At 39.1% G+C, this 18,483-nt stretch overlaps 1 protein-coding gene across 11 annotated transcripts in view; it reads right to left on the bottom strand.

Moving 5' to 3' along the window:
* ralgapa2 (Ral GTPase activating protein catalytic subunit alpha 2) overlaps positions 1-18,483 on the bottom strand; it is a 114,010-nt gene that overhangs the window by 33,460 nt on the left and 62,067 nt on the right. For all 11 annotated transcript variants that reach the window (XM_078940710.1, XM_078940706.1, XM_078940709.1 and 8 more), the window contains 12 exons: positions 17,673-17,795; positions 17,305-17,363; positions 15,833-15,941; positions 11,095-11,205; positions 10,858-10,926; positions 10,455-10,592; positions 7,706-7,883; positions 5,566-6,394; positions 3,828-3,899; positions 3,072-3,195; positions 2,831-2,986; positions 63-221 (listed from right to left, as the gene is read on the bottom strand). In XM_078940710.1, the coding sequence (XP_078796836.1) occupies positions 63-221; positions 2,831-2,986; positions 3,072-3,195; positions 3,828-3,899; positions 5,566-6,394; positions 7,706-7,883; positions 10,455-10,592; positions 10,858-10,926; positions 11,095-11,205; positions 15,833-15,941; positions 17,305-17,363; positions 17,673-17,795 (2,127 nt within the window). The remainder of the gene's footprint in view (positions 1-62; positions 222-2,830; positions 2,987-3,071; positions 3,196-3,827; positions 3,900-5,565; positions 6,395-7,705; positions 7,884-10,454; positions 10,593-10,857; positions 10,927-11,094; positions 11,206-15,832; positions 15,942-17,304; positions 17,364-17,672; positions 17,796-18,483) is intronic.

Below are 18,483 nucleotides of genomic sequence, written 5' to 3' on the forward strand. Positions count from 1 at the left end.
TAATAAAAAAGTAATAGAATACATAGTAAATGTAATTTGAACATAACCCGTTGTAAATGTACCTGTACTTTCTGCATAATCTGGATGAAATACATGTTGTTTTTCATTGGGTAGATGTTAATGAGCACGTCTCCGAAGTCAGTTGGAATGATGCCACGTCTGTAGTCCCTGGTGTGCTCAGACCACACGATGTGCACCTCATCATTGCCCAGGTGGCGCAGCTGCAAAACAAACCAAACTATCTTAATCAAGAGCCTTTCAAGAGCTTGCATTTTTAATTCTTCAAATTGGGATGGATTATGTATTCACAAGGGGTTTAAACTGAGGAGTTAACAAAGAAAGATGACATACAAAAATACTTAACAAGAATCAGCAGGAAAAAAAGGTAATATTTAAAAGGAAATCGAATTTACAGGAAAGTCATGCTGTTGAAAGTAAACAAGCTTTCATCGCTGTGTGCAACAGGTGCCTGTTTACAGCCAAACCAGTAACTCTGAAAGGTTTGACAATACGCTGGAGAGCTGCTCCTCTTATTTTTCCATAGTTCTTTCATTATAAATTCAAACGGCAACCAGAAAACCTACAAAACTGAGCATTTCGAAACCAAGTAATTCAAATCCAATTAACCTCCCCCTTCAGAGATTAAATTGCTTCCCATTTCCACTCTATTCACAAACACAAATGAAACTGGGGAGGACAAGACGATGCACTTAAATGAGAGGAAATTGGCTGATGTTGGTTTAAAGAAGGTAAACAGATTGCCCCTTCCAAAGTAAAACAGGCAAACAGTGTTGCATTATATTCTCTGACAAGTGAAGCTAACCTATTACTAGGTAGTTCAGTGATGTTTAATCAAGCCCCCTTCAGATTTTCTGGGGTATCATGAACAATGACGAATGAGCCTCTCCTCAGAAGAAAACATCTGCCAATGTACTGTTGGTCTAATGAGCCATTAAGAAACATGCCCTCGCCACCAAAAATGCAATTAGCACATTCTATTATAAGCCCTTAATTATGGTAATACAGTAATCTTAAACAAATCCACGGCATGCTGATTATGGATGCCCGCCAGTTCAGTCTGTCTGTCCAAGGATCAGCAGGTACCAACTGGGTCAGTCACTGGGACAATTTCAGAGAAAATGTTGAATATGCATTCGCAGGAGACAATTAACACTGCGATGTTAATTTAGGTTAAAAAATTTGCATTTGGATGAAGTGAATGACAAGTTTAATGAGGATGCTTATGCACTAGTCGCTCATCTTTTGCACCAATCTATTAATCACATCCAAATGTTTGGGACTTCTTTAATACAAGCAGATCCAAGTCAAAGGTTCTTGTCAATTACTCCTCTTTGACCTCCCACCTCGTCAAAGGGATTTACACACTTGGAAACAGAAAACCAGAAAAACCACAGAACAAAAGCTGCCCTTTATAAAAACAACCTGCACCAGCCCGGTTAAGCTGTAGTGCCTGAGGGTTAGAGCGATGAAGGCCCCAGCCCATCTTCCTCGCTTTCACACACATGCACATACGTCTGCACGGCCTGACCTTAACCCTGTAGGTCGCTTCTATAACCGCATTACTGAAGACAGCTGCTGCTGCTGCTGCAGCTTGTGTTGCCCCAAAACCCACAATTGGATTGAAAAATTCATGGTTTGCCTCTTTTCTTTTGGGGCTAGATTTTTCCCCCCCCTTTGGTCTCCTCAAACAGGCAATCTGCTCAGCAAGAGCTACCCCATCCATCTCTCCCCCATGGTATGCTTCTATAGTAACAGGCTGTAAAGTGGATGACTGCTGAACCAAGTGTTATTTTTAAATTGACAAAGAAATATCCAACTCGGACACAAACAAAGCCTGTTTCTCATTCCAATTCTTCTTACCACTTACTCTTCTCTTTTTCCTCTTGTCTTTTTCTAAAGCCTTTGCACAAGCAGCTGGCCTGCCAATTTTGTCAGGCCCTGTTGCTGGTGTGGAGCTTTGAGAGAGAGTTCAGCACGAGCAATTACAGAGGCTCCTATTAAAATAAATGGAGGTGGAGTGGCATCACACACCGCTTTGGGTATGTGCACCTCTCAAGCACCTCGCTCTGGCCTAGCCAAGTCAAATTCTTTCCCCTAACTTACATTTGAGGCCATATCAATAGCTTTAAGATGAGTTAGGATTGAGATTGTGAAACGATAAGAGGGCAAGTCAGTTGTGAACAGTATTGTGGTTGGATATGAGGAGAGTCTGATGAATTTCCCTTCTCAGCAGGGTACTGTATGAGAAGATTGGCAATGCGGGCAGGGGCCTTGCGGCTCATTTCTGCGTGCTAACTGCTATTGCTGCACTACAGCTTAGAATCCCACCGCAGAACCCAATCGATTGCTCCTGTGGCGGCAGCAGGAATTGGATAAAAGGATCCTGCCGGCATCCGGCCGGCGCCTGCCCTCACAGAGAGAGCTAATGGCCGAATCCAGGTCCTGGTCACAGCACACGGGGAGGAGGGTAGGGACTGGTAGAATCATAGTCATTACCACAGCGGCACATGCCCTCTCTTCACTCACGCGCCTGCGATTTTTGATTTTTCACTCCTTAGGCTTTTCTGAGCAGGGTCACTAATCAATGCCCGTACTCTGAAGTCACACCTCCTGATCACAGCTTAACACAGACCTGGAAGCTACAACACACTGCCCCAGGCAGGCCTCGCTGTGAAGCCATTTCAGTGCACCAAATGTGCAAAAGAATCAGGTAACGTTGATATTTTTACTAATTAGCAGCTATGAAGCATGTTTGATCATTCTGCACGCAGAAGGCACATGTGTCACCAGACTGCTTCATTGTTTTTACCTTTTTGGTGATGCTGTCATCGGAGTCAGATGGCATGCGCGTGGAGACGTGGAAAATGACTTCCACAGTGGAGGTAGCATAGTAAGGAGCTGTAAGGCCTGTGCTGCCATTCCTCTGAAGGCCTCCCATAAAGCCACAATGTGTGGCCAGGTCCACCTGAAGGATAGGGTTGGCTTGATAAGTTGCTGTATTTTAAGAAGCATGAACTTTGTAATAGGTGTGAAGGAAATGTTTTTGGCACCTCCCATCCAAGTCCAGACACAAAGTCTTCGTAGGCCTGGCTGCCAGCATTGTTGGAAAGAATAGAGCACTTGTCTTCTTGTCCTTCTCCAATGTAGAAGACGGCAATTTTATGTGTCTCTCGACTGAAAATAAAGCAAAATATGCCAAAAACAAATTAACAACCGCTTCAAAAACTGTAACTGCATACCATTTTTGACAAATGAAAAAAAAATCCCATGTGCGAATCCAAAGACTAAAAATGACACTTATAGGAAATTGGGTGTTTAAAATCAGAAAGAAGGAATCAATTTAAAGGCATCACAGAAAAGTCTTTCAAACCACCTTTCTTGTTGCCATGGTGCTACACTGGGCAGGTGTAGATTTGGGGCATTTGGCATTCTTGTGCACAGGTTTTGTTTTTCTAATCAAGTTCATCCATCAAGAAAAAAAAAGAACAATCAAAATGACGAGTTGTTAGGTAAGCCCCTTGAGTTTGTATTGACAAAAAAGTGGAGAAAAGTAACAAATGAAATGATTGGAGGGACACTCGGGAGCGGTGGTCAGCGATGGCTGACACAGAGCAGAAAGATAACGAGGAAAAATAAAGCTGTTTGTTGAAATGAACACTTAGACTCAAGCAGGTGTGTAAAACGGCTACAGAGAACACAGGTGGTCTTCACTTAAGGTGGTTTACTCATTACTACCCCAGAAAAGTTTTATGTAAAAATCCGCAAATTATTTGGATGTGTTGAAAGTCAGAAGAGAAAAGAGTTACCATTGCCTGGAGTCCAAGTTCTTCAGCTCTCTTAAAAGTTTAGAGTTCTTCTTCAGCAAATGGAAGCTTTTCCTGTTTGATTAGAAATAATCTCGATTAGATTTTTTCAAAAGTGCATACAAAAATGTACATATTAGCCTTGTCCATGATAAAGTTAAGAGCAATTTAAAGGCTAATTTGATCAAACTTAAGAAAAATATGAATGCTAGCCAAAGCTGTGCTCTACTTTTGATTACAGAAAGTAAAAGAGACACAGGTGCAAAACACCATCTTCTATTTGCTGTGTATAATGTGCTGTCACCATTAAAAGGCGTAAGCTTTTAATTTACGGAGCAGCACAGCAAAGATGTGGCCCTGTAGACCCTAGTGAAAATAACTGTGTGCTTTTACCCAGTGGAGAGGGGATTAGAACAGGCTCCAGTGTGCATTTAATTTTACTTTTTCTGTTCAACCCAGAGGCCACAGCTGAGTTAAAGTTGGATTTAAAATGTGTGAATCCTCTAGAAATCTGCATCAGGATGACTTCTTTATCAATTCAACAAGTGGCACCCCCCCACCCACCCCCCACCTGCAGAGTAAATACAGCAAATGTGATCATTTTTGTCTTTTATTTGGCTAACAGCCTTTGAGATTCAGACTTTGAACTTGGCAGAAGTAGGTCAAAATGTTTTGCCACATTTTTCTGGTAACCTTGAACTATTTTAATTTAGAGTTCCAAGTAAATTAACACTACTTTTTTGTCTCATAATCTTTGCTTGTGAGGCACCAGTTCTTAATAAATTTTTATGTCAGGTAAAAAACAAACAATGAGACTCAGAGTATGTAAAGGTTCTAAAAAAATGCCATCAGCATCTGATCTCAGAAATAATAACCTCATTAGATCGACCAGAGATAAACCACAAGGCACCTTGAACCAAATTCTATTTTCATAACATAACTTGAGATTGAACTAAGCCAGAATTGGAACATTTTAAAAAAAATTTACTGTAGGAAAAGAGATTGTTGTATGTTAGTGTAATCATGTTTTTAAAGGATTAAAAAAAACAACTGTAATCATTTTTATGATGCAAGTTTAAGAACTTAGTATGTGGTTATGTGTGGTAGCAAATCGTGTTAATTTGTATAAAAGCTTAATAGTTGATCTTTTTGTTTCACAGAGCATCAATAACTTGTTGTAGTTATCACAAATCTTGGGTAAGTGACTGCGGTCCTCTGAAATGTGTGGTGAAGAGCAGACTTTGAAGGAGAACAAACTGTTCCATTAATTGTTAACAGCTGAGACTATCTCCCTCCTGAAATGTCGCTGAAGATTCTCATTCTCCTGAACTGTCTTCAGATTTTACAGCTTATGAGGTTGGGCCATTTTCTTTGATGGATAAATATCTGATAAACTTTTTTCCAATATTTTATAATGTCAGTTTAATTACAATGCAAATGCAAGTTCAATCATTTTTCTGGAAACTCAGGTTTGGAAATGTATTTCAAAAATCTGTTTTGCATTAATATAATGCAAAGCAGTCCTAGAAAGGTCAGTGATGCTTGAAAAAAAGGTTTTTCTTAAGGTGTTTCATGCCTCTTGTCCCTTTTTGTTTTAACTTTACCAGTACTTATGTGGTCCATGCGCAAAAAGGCTGACAAACCCTTGTTACTGTCTTGTTAAGTTGCTCTCATGCACTTTACAAAAACACATTATCATATCTTACAATGAAAATAAGCAGTTAGTTTCAGACAAAAATACCTGCGATCCCAAGAGTTCATGCCAAGGTCATTGAGTAGCAATCGGCAGAAGTAAAAGGGAGACTTTGGTTCCTGGTGGATAGGTTTCTGTTGGCAGTCAGCCCGAAAGCTTATATCAGCATCCCACCTCCTGACTTGCTCCTCTTCTTGTTGAGTTTGATGGACAATGGCATCCTGAATGGCCTTTTCTTGCTCTGAATTCATGCCATGAGGGGAGGGAGCTGGCTGATTGAGTCTGACTTGAGGCTGAGACAAGCACTCTGGGCTGCTGTGGCTTAGGTCTTCCAAAAGCTTATCCAGAGCGTCAACTTCATCCTCTTCAGAACAGTTGGACAGAGAGTCTAAGGCTGAACAAGGGTTTTTACTTGGTCCTTGTATTGGAGAGAAGTGCAGGTTTTTGCTGTGAGTGCTCGTGGTTGTTGAAAATGAGTGGTCAGCTGCATAAAAAGCTCCCACATCACAGTCTTCTTGTGTAGTGCAGTATAGGATTGTACCATCCCAAGAGTACTTTCCCGAAATGTCACGAACAATGACCCGCACCTGGGAGGAAGGGTGGGGGGGCTGACCAACAGTATTTGTGTCCGCAGGGATCTGCAAATATGACACCAGGGTGCTGTCGTTGAAGACACACAGTTGCAAGTTGGGACTCTTGAAGACCTCGGAGGAGAGCTCGGACGACTCCACGTATGGGTTGTCGTGGTTTTCGCTCACGAGGCTGTGCAGAAGAGCAGGGCCACCGCTTAGCGGATGATGGCCAAGATGATTCACCAGGTGAGTCATGACCATTCGAGCCGTTAAAGGTATTAGCTCCATGTTTCGTCTACGCTTTTCTGTGAGGAGAAAATGAAAGCAGAGGGATTGAAATGTTGGCACAATATCAGATGGGAAACGCATAAGAGACAATGTAAAACAAGGCTTATTGTGGGGGAAAAAATGCTTTTTAAAACAGAGCTGCAAGCCAGTCTTTCATAACATGCCGCACACAGAATTCACATTTCTGTGTAGAAATGGCATCCTCTTTCTTACCTCTTTTTACACAAAAACCAAATCTCATCCATGAGTACTAATAGAGATACTTTATTCATTTTTCACAATAGTTTGGCCAGCACACCTTTAAGTAGGTAGCCTGTAATCATAAGAGACAAGTTTGAAAAGCCCATTGAGTCTTCCTTCAATAGAAAAGCATTGATACTGGCCAAGTGCTAATGAGAACGACCATCTTTACAGGCCGATGAATAGAATCCTGCTCTGTGGATTTCATTTATGTAAATGCACACGTTTTCACTCCCAAGTGAAAGGCATGCCAAGCTTCTTTTTTTTTGCAGGGATGTGGAAAAAACAAAAAGATGCACTTCTGCATTGTGACAGTGCTATCAATACCATCATCCTCCATCAAAGTGGAGAAAGCTCTTTTGAGAGCAGGCCAAGCTGCATTAGAGATGCACCAGCCCTTTGATGTGACTTGATCAATATGAGGTTAGTGCCCAAATATAACTAGGCTGGCACTCTTTGCTTGGCACTTTTGATAGTATTTTGTTATGTCTAGCAGGGTGGTGTACAGCAGTGCACCTCCGAGCAGACCTGTGGTGAAATGTTTTAGACAAAAGTTATTGTTTTAAAGAAATGTACATCATGTCGACATTTGAAGTGTTTTGGGGCTTTCAATACTTTTTTTTTTTTTGAAGTTGAGGACATACTGTTGAAAGGGGACTGTTTTGCCTAATGGAATCACAAGGTCAAAAGAGAAGGGGAAGAGTTTTCAATATTTTTATTTATACCTCATAATGGGCCTTACCTTTTGGTCTGAGCACTAATGTGAGTTTTCCGCTTCCTGTGGCAGTTGATTTTCTTTTCTTACTTTTAATAGGAAAAGGCATCTAATGGAGAGGCTTTAAATATAAAAATTCCCTTTACCAGATTTTCTTTTTTGATTCAAAATTGTGGGGGGTGTAAGGGATTAAAAGAATATGCATCGTTACAGTCAGCTCTGATTTAATCAATAGTAAAAAGACCTGGCCATTTGAACCCTTTATGCATTTAAAAAAATAACAACAGCTATTTAAAAAAAAGTTTTTTTTTAAATCCATCGCTCTGTGAAACTTTTTAGCTTGGGTACTTGAAGTGTGTGCTGCTTTTCTTACCCTCTGCTACAGTTAGCAGGTTGCCAAACTCTACATTGGTAGTCTGGGAGGGCGGTGGCTCAAAACTTCTAACTTGACCTAACATAAGGTCATAGTCACTGGACAAGTCAGACAAACTGAGGAGATAGTGACTCTGTTGGGTGTGCAGGTTGGAGCCAGAGACGCAGCAGTGCAGCACCTGTGGAACATCACAAAATAACAAAAGTGATTTTTTTCAGATACATTCCTCCCATGTTGATCATAAAATGCATTTTTTGATTTATTTTTGTCATTTTTAAAAAACGTAATAATCAAAATCCAGTTTGGAACAGATTCATATAGAGAGAAATTTCTGCAGACGTAATGTAGGAGTAAGTGAATACAGAATCTAACGTCCATTTACATCATAAGAGGAAGGTGGGAGGGGTGAAAAGAAAAGAGTTTTCATTGTCACTAATCCGTTTCTCCTGTGATGTGCGAGTGTATCGATCTGCATAACAGATGGTAGAGCATCCGTTGGCAGTGCTAGATAAGACGCAGTGGGGCAGTTGATTACAGCCATTGGACAGGTTTACACTGTTTGATTTAATTAAGACTTTATCCCGGTGCTCCCACCTCACTGCAAACACGGATGCTTGGCCATGTAGATGTGTGCTCATATGCACATTAAATGTTAGTGAAAACTGTCGGAGGACCTGAAAAAATGTGCTTAATGTATGTAGATGAGGGTGCCTCTTATTCAGACTGCAGCAACTTTGGTAAAGCCGTGCAAACTGGGTAATCCCATTCAATGCATACGCTCACACTTGGCTGAAAGACGCAGACTGGCCCTGCCATGTGAAACTGTATTGTGTGAGATGTAGACAGTATGTGGATGCTTCTACCGAGCAGAACTCTGAGTGCATGGGGGAGGGATCGGAGGCTTGATGCTGAAAAGACCTGAACCAAACAGCTGCTACACCAAAGCCCCAAAGAGCTTCCTCAGTGGAGAGGTAGAAAGGGAGGGGGAAAACCCGCGGCTGTGCCTGACAACTAAGTGACTGCACCTTGCATAGCAACAGTTCCTGGAAGGTAACGTTCGGTAAAACAAGCGTACTGCAGTTCCAATGGCACATAATGTATGGAGATGCAACATAGACATCTAAATCAACCAGTAAAAGTAAAGACATGCTCTTAAGCACAAATGCTTCTATTTGTCTATCCCTTCTCTTGTTAACACGTGTACACAATAAAGCAAACACACACTGGCATGGTGCAGCTGGCTACTGATGTAGACGGAGTGAGCAGATGGAGAAGCTTGTCCAATGAACCAACGAGATATTGTGAACTGTTGCATTTTACAGCCATGCGAATGCTGTTAGTCAACAAGACTGGCCTTTCCCACCTTTTTGCAGCGAAATGATGATGATTCATTGATTCATTGACTTTGCAGATACACTTAAAATTTCAACATTTCCTCCAAATAGAAACCTCTACATAGAATTCTTTTATACAAGGCAATTCAATTTTCTGCTTGGAAAACAGAACAATTAACAGCCAAAGTGTGCAGAAATGTACACAATTTAGTTTCGCCATTGCATTCCAACTTTCACACACCTTGAAAAAAAACCTTGTGGATTCTTGCCTTTTTTGCCTGACACAAACAATGCTGCCTAATTGCGTTTGCTTTTATAGCAGCTGCAGTCTCTCTCATATTAAGACATATTCCATTCAAATCTGCAGGACAAGCATTTAGAGCCCGAGCTTATCAATTGGACAATAGCTCCTGTTTGAATAATTGGACCATTTCTTATCAGGGGTGACATCCTTACAAAGATCTGCCGTTGACCGCATCTGCCCAGACAGGAGGGAATGAATAATACCTCATTCATTTGTGCCTGAAGCCTGGCCCTCATCCACGGGGTCAGACCATAAATTAAAGTGTTAGGGGGATGAAAACAAGACATTTAAATTCAGGAGGTAAATTTGAGCATTTTATTTAACAATGCTTTTACCTGCTTAAGGGGTGTCATCAACAGTTTGCACATATCAAACAAAAAAGGCAAATACGTCAGCTAAAGTAGATATACCTCTATACTGTTGTTCCAGTATAATGTTAAATGAGGCAAAGTCATGAGGTCTCAGTGGAGGTGAGTCTCATTAAAACAGCAAGCCCATGCGTCAGGAAGGGGTTTGGGGGGGTCTAGTTGTTTTCTGTGGTCAAAGGTTTCTTTCATCCTCACAAAAAAGGAAAAAAAACTATTTATTTGAAATAAAAAAAAAGGTTCAGAGTGAAGTCTGTAATAGGTCGTAACTATCGATTGTACATTGAGAACTGGACAGTGACCCCTCCCACCTCACATTCCAAGCAGGAAGTACCCGCTGGTTCTATGAATAAAAAATCCCATAGACTTCTATTGAGAAATAAACAGCTATTACTAAGTCATTCTATTTGTCAGAATGACAATTCCTGCTCGGCAAACTTTTTTAACATGTTCTTGTTGATTGACAGATTTCAAATGGTAGGGGAGTGGACTTCCAACAACCTCACTCATGATTGGCAAGAGTGTTTGCCATAGAAACGATAACTCGAACAACTCACTGACGTTGTCTGGTTCCAACATGGTGGCATCTGTATCGTGGAAAAAAAAAAGCCAACTGAATTGACTTTATTTAATGGATGGAACCGGTAGTAGGTCATGTCCTATGAGTGATGCCACACTCTGTCCAGTTCTCGTACAGTCAATGGTTGCAACACTTTCAGGTTTTACCACCTAACATCTGCACTCACCCTGTAGATGTAGTCCAACAGCGGGGCCTTTTGGGATGTGTGGTCCCCTACTGAACGTATGGTGATGGTCTCCAGTAACAGACTCAGGGGAATGGCTATACACCAATCCAGCAAGCAGAGCAGCAGTGACACCAGCAACTGACAAATGAAAACAAGAAAGTGAAAATTAAGAGATAACTACCTCATTTGTTCAGTTAGTCACAACCTATATAACCCAATTCATAATTTAGAAAAAAAACTAATATTTAATAGAAGAGATATATCAAAGACTCAGAAGAGTGAAATCAATGAAAAGAAATAACCTCAACAGATACATTCCTCTGCTAATGCACCATTCCATCACGACAGATAAAGGGCTTTTAGATCTCTAGCGTTTCATATCATCTCCCGTTCCAATATGTACCTTTTTGTCTGCTTCCACTGTAGAATGTTCTGCGCTTGGCAACAAAAAGGCTATTGTGGCCACAAAGATCTGTGTTGAGACAAAACAAGGTGAAAGATGGGTGTTATTCATCAGATAAATAAAAGCTGTGTGCTAAATTGAGTATGAAAGCATGGATTGTTCAGCATTTATTTACATAAATAATGCCAAATTAAGTGTGTTTTTGATTTAGTCAGATGGGAAAATGTTTGCGTTTACCTCGATAATTTTCTTCGGTAGAGTTGCTTCTAGCCTCTGGAGATGTTGCCAGTGAGAAATAAGCAGTTGAAAAGCATCACAGGCTACTTGAGCCACTGCTTTATTTCCAAACTATCAATAAAACAAGACAAAGTATAATTAGCAACAAAAGTAAAACCCTGAACATCCACAATTTGCTTCCAAAAGAGGCTGCAATCACATAAAATTTCAAAGTATAAAAGTATATGAAATCATTTTTTTAATTAAAAAATATTCTAAATTTAAATTTCATGATATTAAAATGACTACAAATGTACTTCCGTTAACAAGCTAAGTTTTTAGCTTTGTGAGGGCTTACATTTACATATTAGTTAAAGCTATCTTTAAAGTTGGTTGGATACCAACAGGTTACAGGTTTACCTCATTAATTGACGAGGAATTAGATAAAAAGTTCTTGCCAAGTTTTCATCAAGCCTTTTCCTGTTTAGTCAGCGTCATTTTGGTAGCAAACTGCACAAAACTAGTTGAAAACACCAAAATCTAAATCTAAGTGTTTCTTGAAAAAAAAGTAGTTTTATGGTTTTTATAAACATTTCGGCAAAGAAATGGTTACTTTGAAAGCTTTATCTAAGTTATTTTAACTGTTAACAAATGCAATAAAAGCTTATCAAACATAAATAAAAACTTTTTTATATCCTTTAGTGTTTTTACTACCTCTGGAATTTTTTTCAAGTAAGAAATAAAAACCCTAAAAATTTAAAATTACTAAAAATATTTTCAATATGAAGAGAAAAGAATTCTAATGAAACTAAAAGATGAGCTTCAACTGTTCCTCCTCTGATTGGGAAAAAGGTTCAGAGAAGTGATGCTTAAAGGGTTGATTAACATTTTCCTACATATTAAACTACATTTTTAAGCTTTTTGCAAAAAAAAAAAAATTCCATTCAAATTTCTCATGTCGTCAGAAAAGTGAAGCTGTGAGCAAGGGGTCCACTCAAGATGTTGTTAACATTTAAAGATGAAGCCCAATTATCCTTTCTATTTATTTATAATTTACAATATTACATTTTTCATTAACTGGAATTTTCGGTGTAAGCTATATGATATTTATAATCAGGGATGTCTAGACCAAGTGTTTTTGTGCCTGATCCGATTCGAGTCACTGGATTTTAAGTATCTGCCGATACTGAGTACCGATCCGATACTTATGTAACACATGTAGAAAAGTGAATAAACTTAATAAACAGATTCCTATCAGATGGGATTCATATCTCTATTATATTTCTTAAAAAAGAATGATGACTTTTTTTTAAATTGATGATGTAGCATAAATATGAAGATGAGTATTAATGACAGGCTCATTTCAATGGAACCATTTATTTACTCATTTAATTTTAACCTCTTAAGACCTGGCAGGTAGTTAATTCTGCTTAACTGGGCCCTGTCAAAGAGAAATAACTAATGACCAGGTCTTAAAGGGTTAAATCCCCTTCTCCAGCAGTAGCATCTCACCGCGTCTATGTGCACGGACAGAATGTCTTTTCCATTTAAAAAGAAAGACAGAAAGAAACAAAACAAAAAAAAATTTCAGTTAGCATACTTTTGTAGGTTGTTGTTTGTACTAAGACAAACCAAATAGTGACACTTTATTTCAGTAGAAAACATTTTTAAAGAGTTATGAATCCCAGAAGTCTGAACCTGTGAATAGCTCACTAGCTTAGCTCAGCTGAACTGTTTTTGTGCAGCTCTTGCTCTAACTATGGCCACAAAAAAAAAGTGTCCGTCCATTAGTGACATGCGGACTTCTAGACCATTTATCTGGAATAATAAGCGTGAAATATAAATCGCTGATCATAGTAGAAATGAATTAAATATCCAATCCCTGATCAGGCTACAAAATCAGATTTCGATCGAGTTGTCAACTATGTGATTGGGCCCGATTTCCAATCGGATCGGGACATCTCTATTTATAGTTACTTCACTTCAACCGCAAAATGTCATTTTATGTTGCCTCCTCAGTTTCTCTTAAACTCAATTGAGTTACTGAAGATTTTCGTGTATAGTGTTCTCTTGTTTATTGAGAGAGTTACCTTCTAAAAATAACTCACGAAAGGTGAAATCAGAGAAGTAGTCATCTGTATTTTTTAACAATTGCAGATGTTTTAGGGCTGTAAAAATCCCTTACTACATATGTCCTCAGACACACAAACAATTTCACACTTTTTTTTTTTAACACTCAAAGTTCAAACCTTCATAGAAAAATAGGGCCAAGATTAACGTATTCTGTACAGGTGAAGCACCACGGAGGACATTGATTGACAATAGCTGCGGTTACATAGACAAAAATAATCTGAGTAAATCTGAGTAATCTGAGAAACGCATGACACATTTTTATTCTGATCAGAATAAAAATGTGTCATGTAAACACGCCGTTTGGAATACCCTGCATAACTCTCGCAATAAACAAGGGAACACTATACACACAAATATTCTGCCCTAATCAGACTCGTTAGTATCAAAATGTATTTCCGATCGAGATAGGTGGGTTATGTCGATTGTTGAGCCGATCGTGGTGCATATAAGCAGTTTATTCCAATCGTGGTTCATTACTGCGCTAGCTTTGCGTCATGCATAGACAGTGTGGCGCTCCAGAGAAAGCTTTGGAGCGCAAACAGGACCAGCCGCCTGTTCTGCTAGGGCAAAGCATGTCTTTGAGCACAGCAGCCGGACTGGTAGCTTCGTGTTTGCGGGCAATCGGGCAGTTTTTTTTGCTGCTGGACTCAGGAGAACCATGTCTCTTTGGGACTTTGGGACGATGTGTGAGCTGGCGGAGCTGGCTATTGAATAGCGAAATGCCGCTTTGCGCAGTCCTGAGAAACCGTGTCAACGATCATGTGAATTTGTGTCCAGACAAAATAAAGGCTGATCTTATTCCAAAATATTGACGTGCAGCCAAGATGCACATTGCGGTATTGACCGCATTGGTTTTTTACTACATCCAAAGCTAAATGTTGTTGTTGTTGGTTCATATCAGCCTAATTCTAACCCTGCTTCCGGGTCCATTTGGCCAAGAATAAAGCACTGGCCAAAAATTATTTCTTCCGACCGAAAGCGTGGCATATGTAAACGTATTTTATAATCGGATAAAGTTTTTCTTCATGTACACAGTTCAATTCTAATTCGATCTGTGATCCGATCAAAATTTTTTTGTACATGTAACCGGAGCTACTGTGTGACATCACACTTTAACTGCCCATAAATTGTCCAAAAAGATAAAATCTTTAGTTGTTAAAAATTCTCAAGACAAACTGGAAAAGACATTTGTTGGACATAAAAACTAAACATATTGAATCAGTATAACACTTCTTATGATTAGTTATTGCTATGCCATAAACAAATATTACACAATCCTTAAACATTTTGTTCTCTTTAACAAATTCAGGTCAAGACATCTGGCCAACGCAGATGTTACCATTTTGTAGAACAACCACACATTGACTTTGTAACTTACATGAGATTCTCTTAAAACAGTTAATCTAGAGGTGACCTATATTGGGTCCTGTTAGCTGAGTGGAACCTGTGGTTCTGGTTGTGATGTTTAGAGGTAGGGGCCTTAATAGATACTTGTATCAGAATGCGACTTATATTCCAAAATGTAAAAGTTCCTAATTGTTTGAATTTTCAAGTGGGCATTGGGGCATTACTAAACATACCAGACACCCAATGCACCAAAAATGCACCAATGGCTGAAAAATGGTGAAAACTCTGCAGGCAAAGACACACTTCAGTGGTAAAATTCCTGGTAATTTTCCCTAAATGGAGATTTTCCACTTGCCCTGCTGATAATCAGCATAATTTCATTTCACTTTAAAACCATGGCTCACTTTCTCCAGACTCTTTGGAAGACAGAATTGGACTGTTGACAATTTCCTTTCAAATGTGGATTTCTTCAGTGATTCAAAATTCTTTGTGAAGAAATAGAATTTCCCATTTCTTCCTACTGAATGCCTCTCAACATGTAACAAGGGCAGACAATGTGGGGAGTACAGAAATGGCCAAACACAAAAAGGGGCCCTGAGAGTTCAGCACCTGCTTTTAGAAAAGAGACTCTCAGTACCACTCTTCCCCCTATATCCCCCACCCAGCCTATACCCTCTATTTTGGGGCTGGCTGAGTCTGTGTGTCAAGTTGTACAGGGGAGTGATTACTGCTCCATTAGAGAGGGGGGGTGTGGGAGGCAGCGGTGGGGGCTCAAGCAGGAAGCTGGTAGATGTAGCTGCTTAAATTGGCCCACATCTACTGAAAGCAGGCAGCCTGGAAATTACGCCACCGCCCCGAAATCCTTTTCCATGAAAAATACAGCAGCTTCCACTGGTTTCTCTGCATCTCTTCAGTCGGGGAGAAAAGAGGGCTCTTCCAAAATATAGCCATGACTCACATCCCCGGGCATCTTTTTTCCCTCCTGCTTTTTCTCCCTTGACTATGTTAAAATTGTTCTGCAGTCCTTTTATGTAATCAACTATCATTTTTGGTAGAACTAAACCCCATAGGGTTTATATGGAAAAATAACAGCAGTTATAATGTAACTACTTATTCTAAGACACAGTGGTAGCTAATTCAGTCTTTTTCCTCCCAACAATTATGGTGTGCAACACATCTCTGAATGGAAGTAATTTGAAAACATGCAGTTGAATTTGAAAGCAATGGACAACAAAAGCGCAACAAACAAACAAAAACAATGAGTTTGTAAGTTACAAACCTTTAGTGTTACGCCCAGAACATTGATGGCATCTTTCACTTGGTGATGAATGTTTTTCTGGGTTAACTCCTCGCACACCCACAAACCCAAGCTGCACACAGCAATACACCTGAAAGACAGACTCGCAACATGAGCACTTACAAAATAAAACGGGACATTTGGACTGTATTAAACTAGAGGTGTGGGGAAAAAAATTGATTCGGTGATATATCTCGGTATTTCATTTTTCGATATTTGTATCAATTTTAAAGGCTTTACTTATGGACGTCCTTCAGCATCTGACTCTTGTTTTCCACTTAAACTTCTGACCGCTAGTTGGCCTCATCATCCACTGAGCCTCTTTGAGCAGCTCTACACCACACAAAACTACAAGATCTCAGCAAGAACCAACTTGTTTGTTGTTAGGAGACATGCACAACATAGCTTTTACTTGGGATGGGTACCGAACCGAAACTCTGTGCCATGTTGCTGCCAGTATCATATAAACGGATTGCGCAGCGGGTCATGCACGAAGCATTGGCCAAAGTGCTGTCGGCAAAGTGGGCCAAAGTTCTGCAAAAACTCACAGCAATAGACTCTAGTTCAGCGACCTGATGGATCTGAGTAATGTGTACAACGCTCTGAAATGCAGGCCAACGTCGTGGCGATGAGCGGTGAAATACGCGTTTACTTCCGCGAGTGTGAAAACGAAGCTGCAGCTGCAGTGCAGACTGTCATGAAAATAAAGCATGTTTGCCACATTAAAGAAACTTTCCTTCACCCTGTCATGTTGCCTCATCCCATTTTAATGTTTCTGGAAAGAATAGGGGCTTTTTCTTTTTTTTAGTTTCCTTTATTTTGAAAGCACCGTTCAGGCTAATGAACCGTTTAAAAGTAATCAATGTTTAAAATAAACAGCACTTTAATTCCTCAATCAAATACTTAAATACTTCAATTCTTCAATACTTTTAGAAACGTGGCATAAGGCACATTCATTCTATTTATTTTTTCTTATACTAAAAAATATCTGTTGTAAAAATCAGACAATGTTGACTGTGCCCTTTAAGAACAAATTATTTATTATATTATTTTAAGTTACCAAAATAAAAGCACTATGGATTTGCTTGGGTAAAAGCAACTTGTAAGATACAGTTGGAGTGCTTCACATTGTGATCATTAAAACATGAAAAAGCATATTAATATTCAGGTAGAGTTTTTTTTAAGTCATACTCTTGATAAAAGAAATGAAAATGTGTTCGGGTACAATATCGTGGTATGTATCGTATCGTGGGACACGTATCGGGATACGCATCGTACCACCAGACCTTTGCCGATACACACCACTAGTATTTACTTAGTTTAGACAACTACTCCATAATTGAATCCCAAAGCAAAAATCACCAAATCAAATGTTTATTCTCAACATTAATAGATAAATTAGAGTAAAATTAACAAATGGAAAAAACAAGGAAAAGTAAGCTGTTAAATGTTACCTTGCCCCCTCACAGGGTTCCTTAGTGGCAGCCTCCAACAGAATGCTGACCAGATAATTCTAAACACAAGCCAAAATAAAACATATTTCATCCATCGAATCCATTTTTTTACATGATTGACTATTAAAATGTGACACAACAATCCAACATATGAGTTGACAGTGAAACTAAATCTAAATTAAGTCAGATTACCGGTAAACCTTCATGGTCCTAATATGCTTTGTGGAAATCTAACAAACTCCATATTTCATTTCAAATACATGCATTTAAGTAGCAGATGAATAATTCACTAATAGTTTTTCATTGAGGACTTTTTGTTATGAAATGTCATTATTGTATTCCTACTGCTGCATTTCTTGGTCATTAACCTTGATGTCCATGTTTCCTATGTTGATGTCATTGGAGCTGGGCAGCAGTATAGGAATCTGACGGTACAGGTTAGGGAAGCACACGAGGGACCCCAAGATTGTTTGAGCTTTTATCCTTGGAGCCTGGGAGAAATGGGGGAAAAAAAGAAAAAAAAATAGTAACAAGGTCTTCCTTACACAAAAGAAGAGGGTTGTACTTCAAAAGTAGTTGTACACAAAATAATTCCATGTGTTGATGGATGCTAGTCGGTTCAGAATACATTTGACATAGAAAATGTCATTAATCTATGGAAGAAGATGGAGATGCCTAATCTAAAACATGAAAACAATACAAAACATTATAAATGATAAATGGGAAACTTCTAAAGGAATATGAATAATTCTGTGAATACCAGGGCTGGATATCATTACCAAAATACTAAAGATTCACATCTTTGCAAATTATTAATAATTTCTTCAAACTGTTTTAGTTGTGAAAGAATCTTTTTACAAAAAGGTCACATAAACTAAGCGGAGATGGAATTTTATAAAGAAAAGCACATTAAAACAACTAAATCAGTTATTACATGAAAAAATAAAAGATGTTCTTTTTTCATAAGAAAGCTGATTCACAGATTTGATGAATTTTTATTGATTTTCTAAGGAAAGATCTGTTTAATATTGATTTATCAATTATCTTAAACCCAGCCCAATTGAATTCTGTAAGTGGTAACTGCAACCCTGGTCCTCAGAGCAAACTGTCCCGCGTGTTTTTAGTCCTTCCCTGCTTTAAGTCACAAGCCTCTAATGATTGTCATCATCATCAGGCTTC

This window comes from Oryzias latipes, chromosome 22 (genome assembly GCF_053564925.1).
Source record: "Oryzias latipes strain Hd-rR chromosome 22, Olatipes_Hd-rR_3.1".
In the NCBI taxonomy this organism is placed as follows: domain Eukaryota; kingdom Metazoa; phylum Chordata; class Actinopteri; order Beloniformes; family Adrianichthyidae; genus Oryzias; species Oryzias latipes.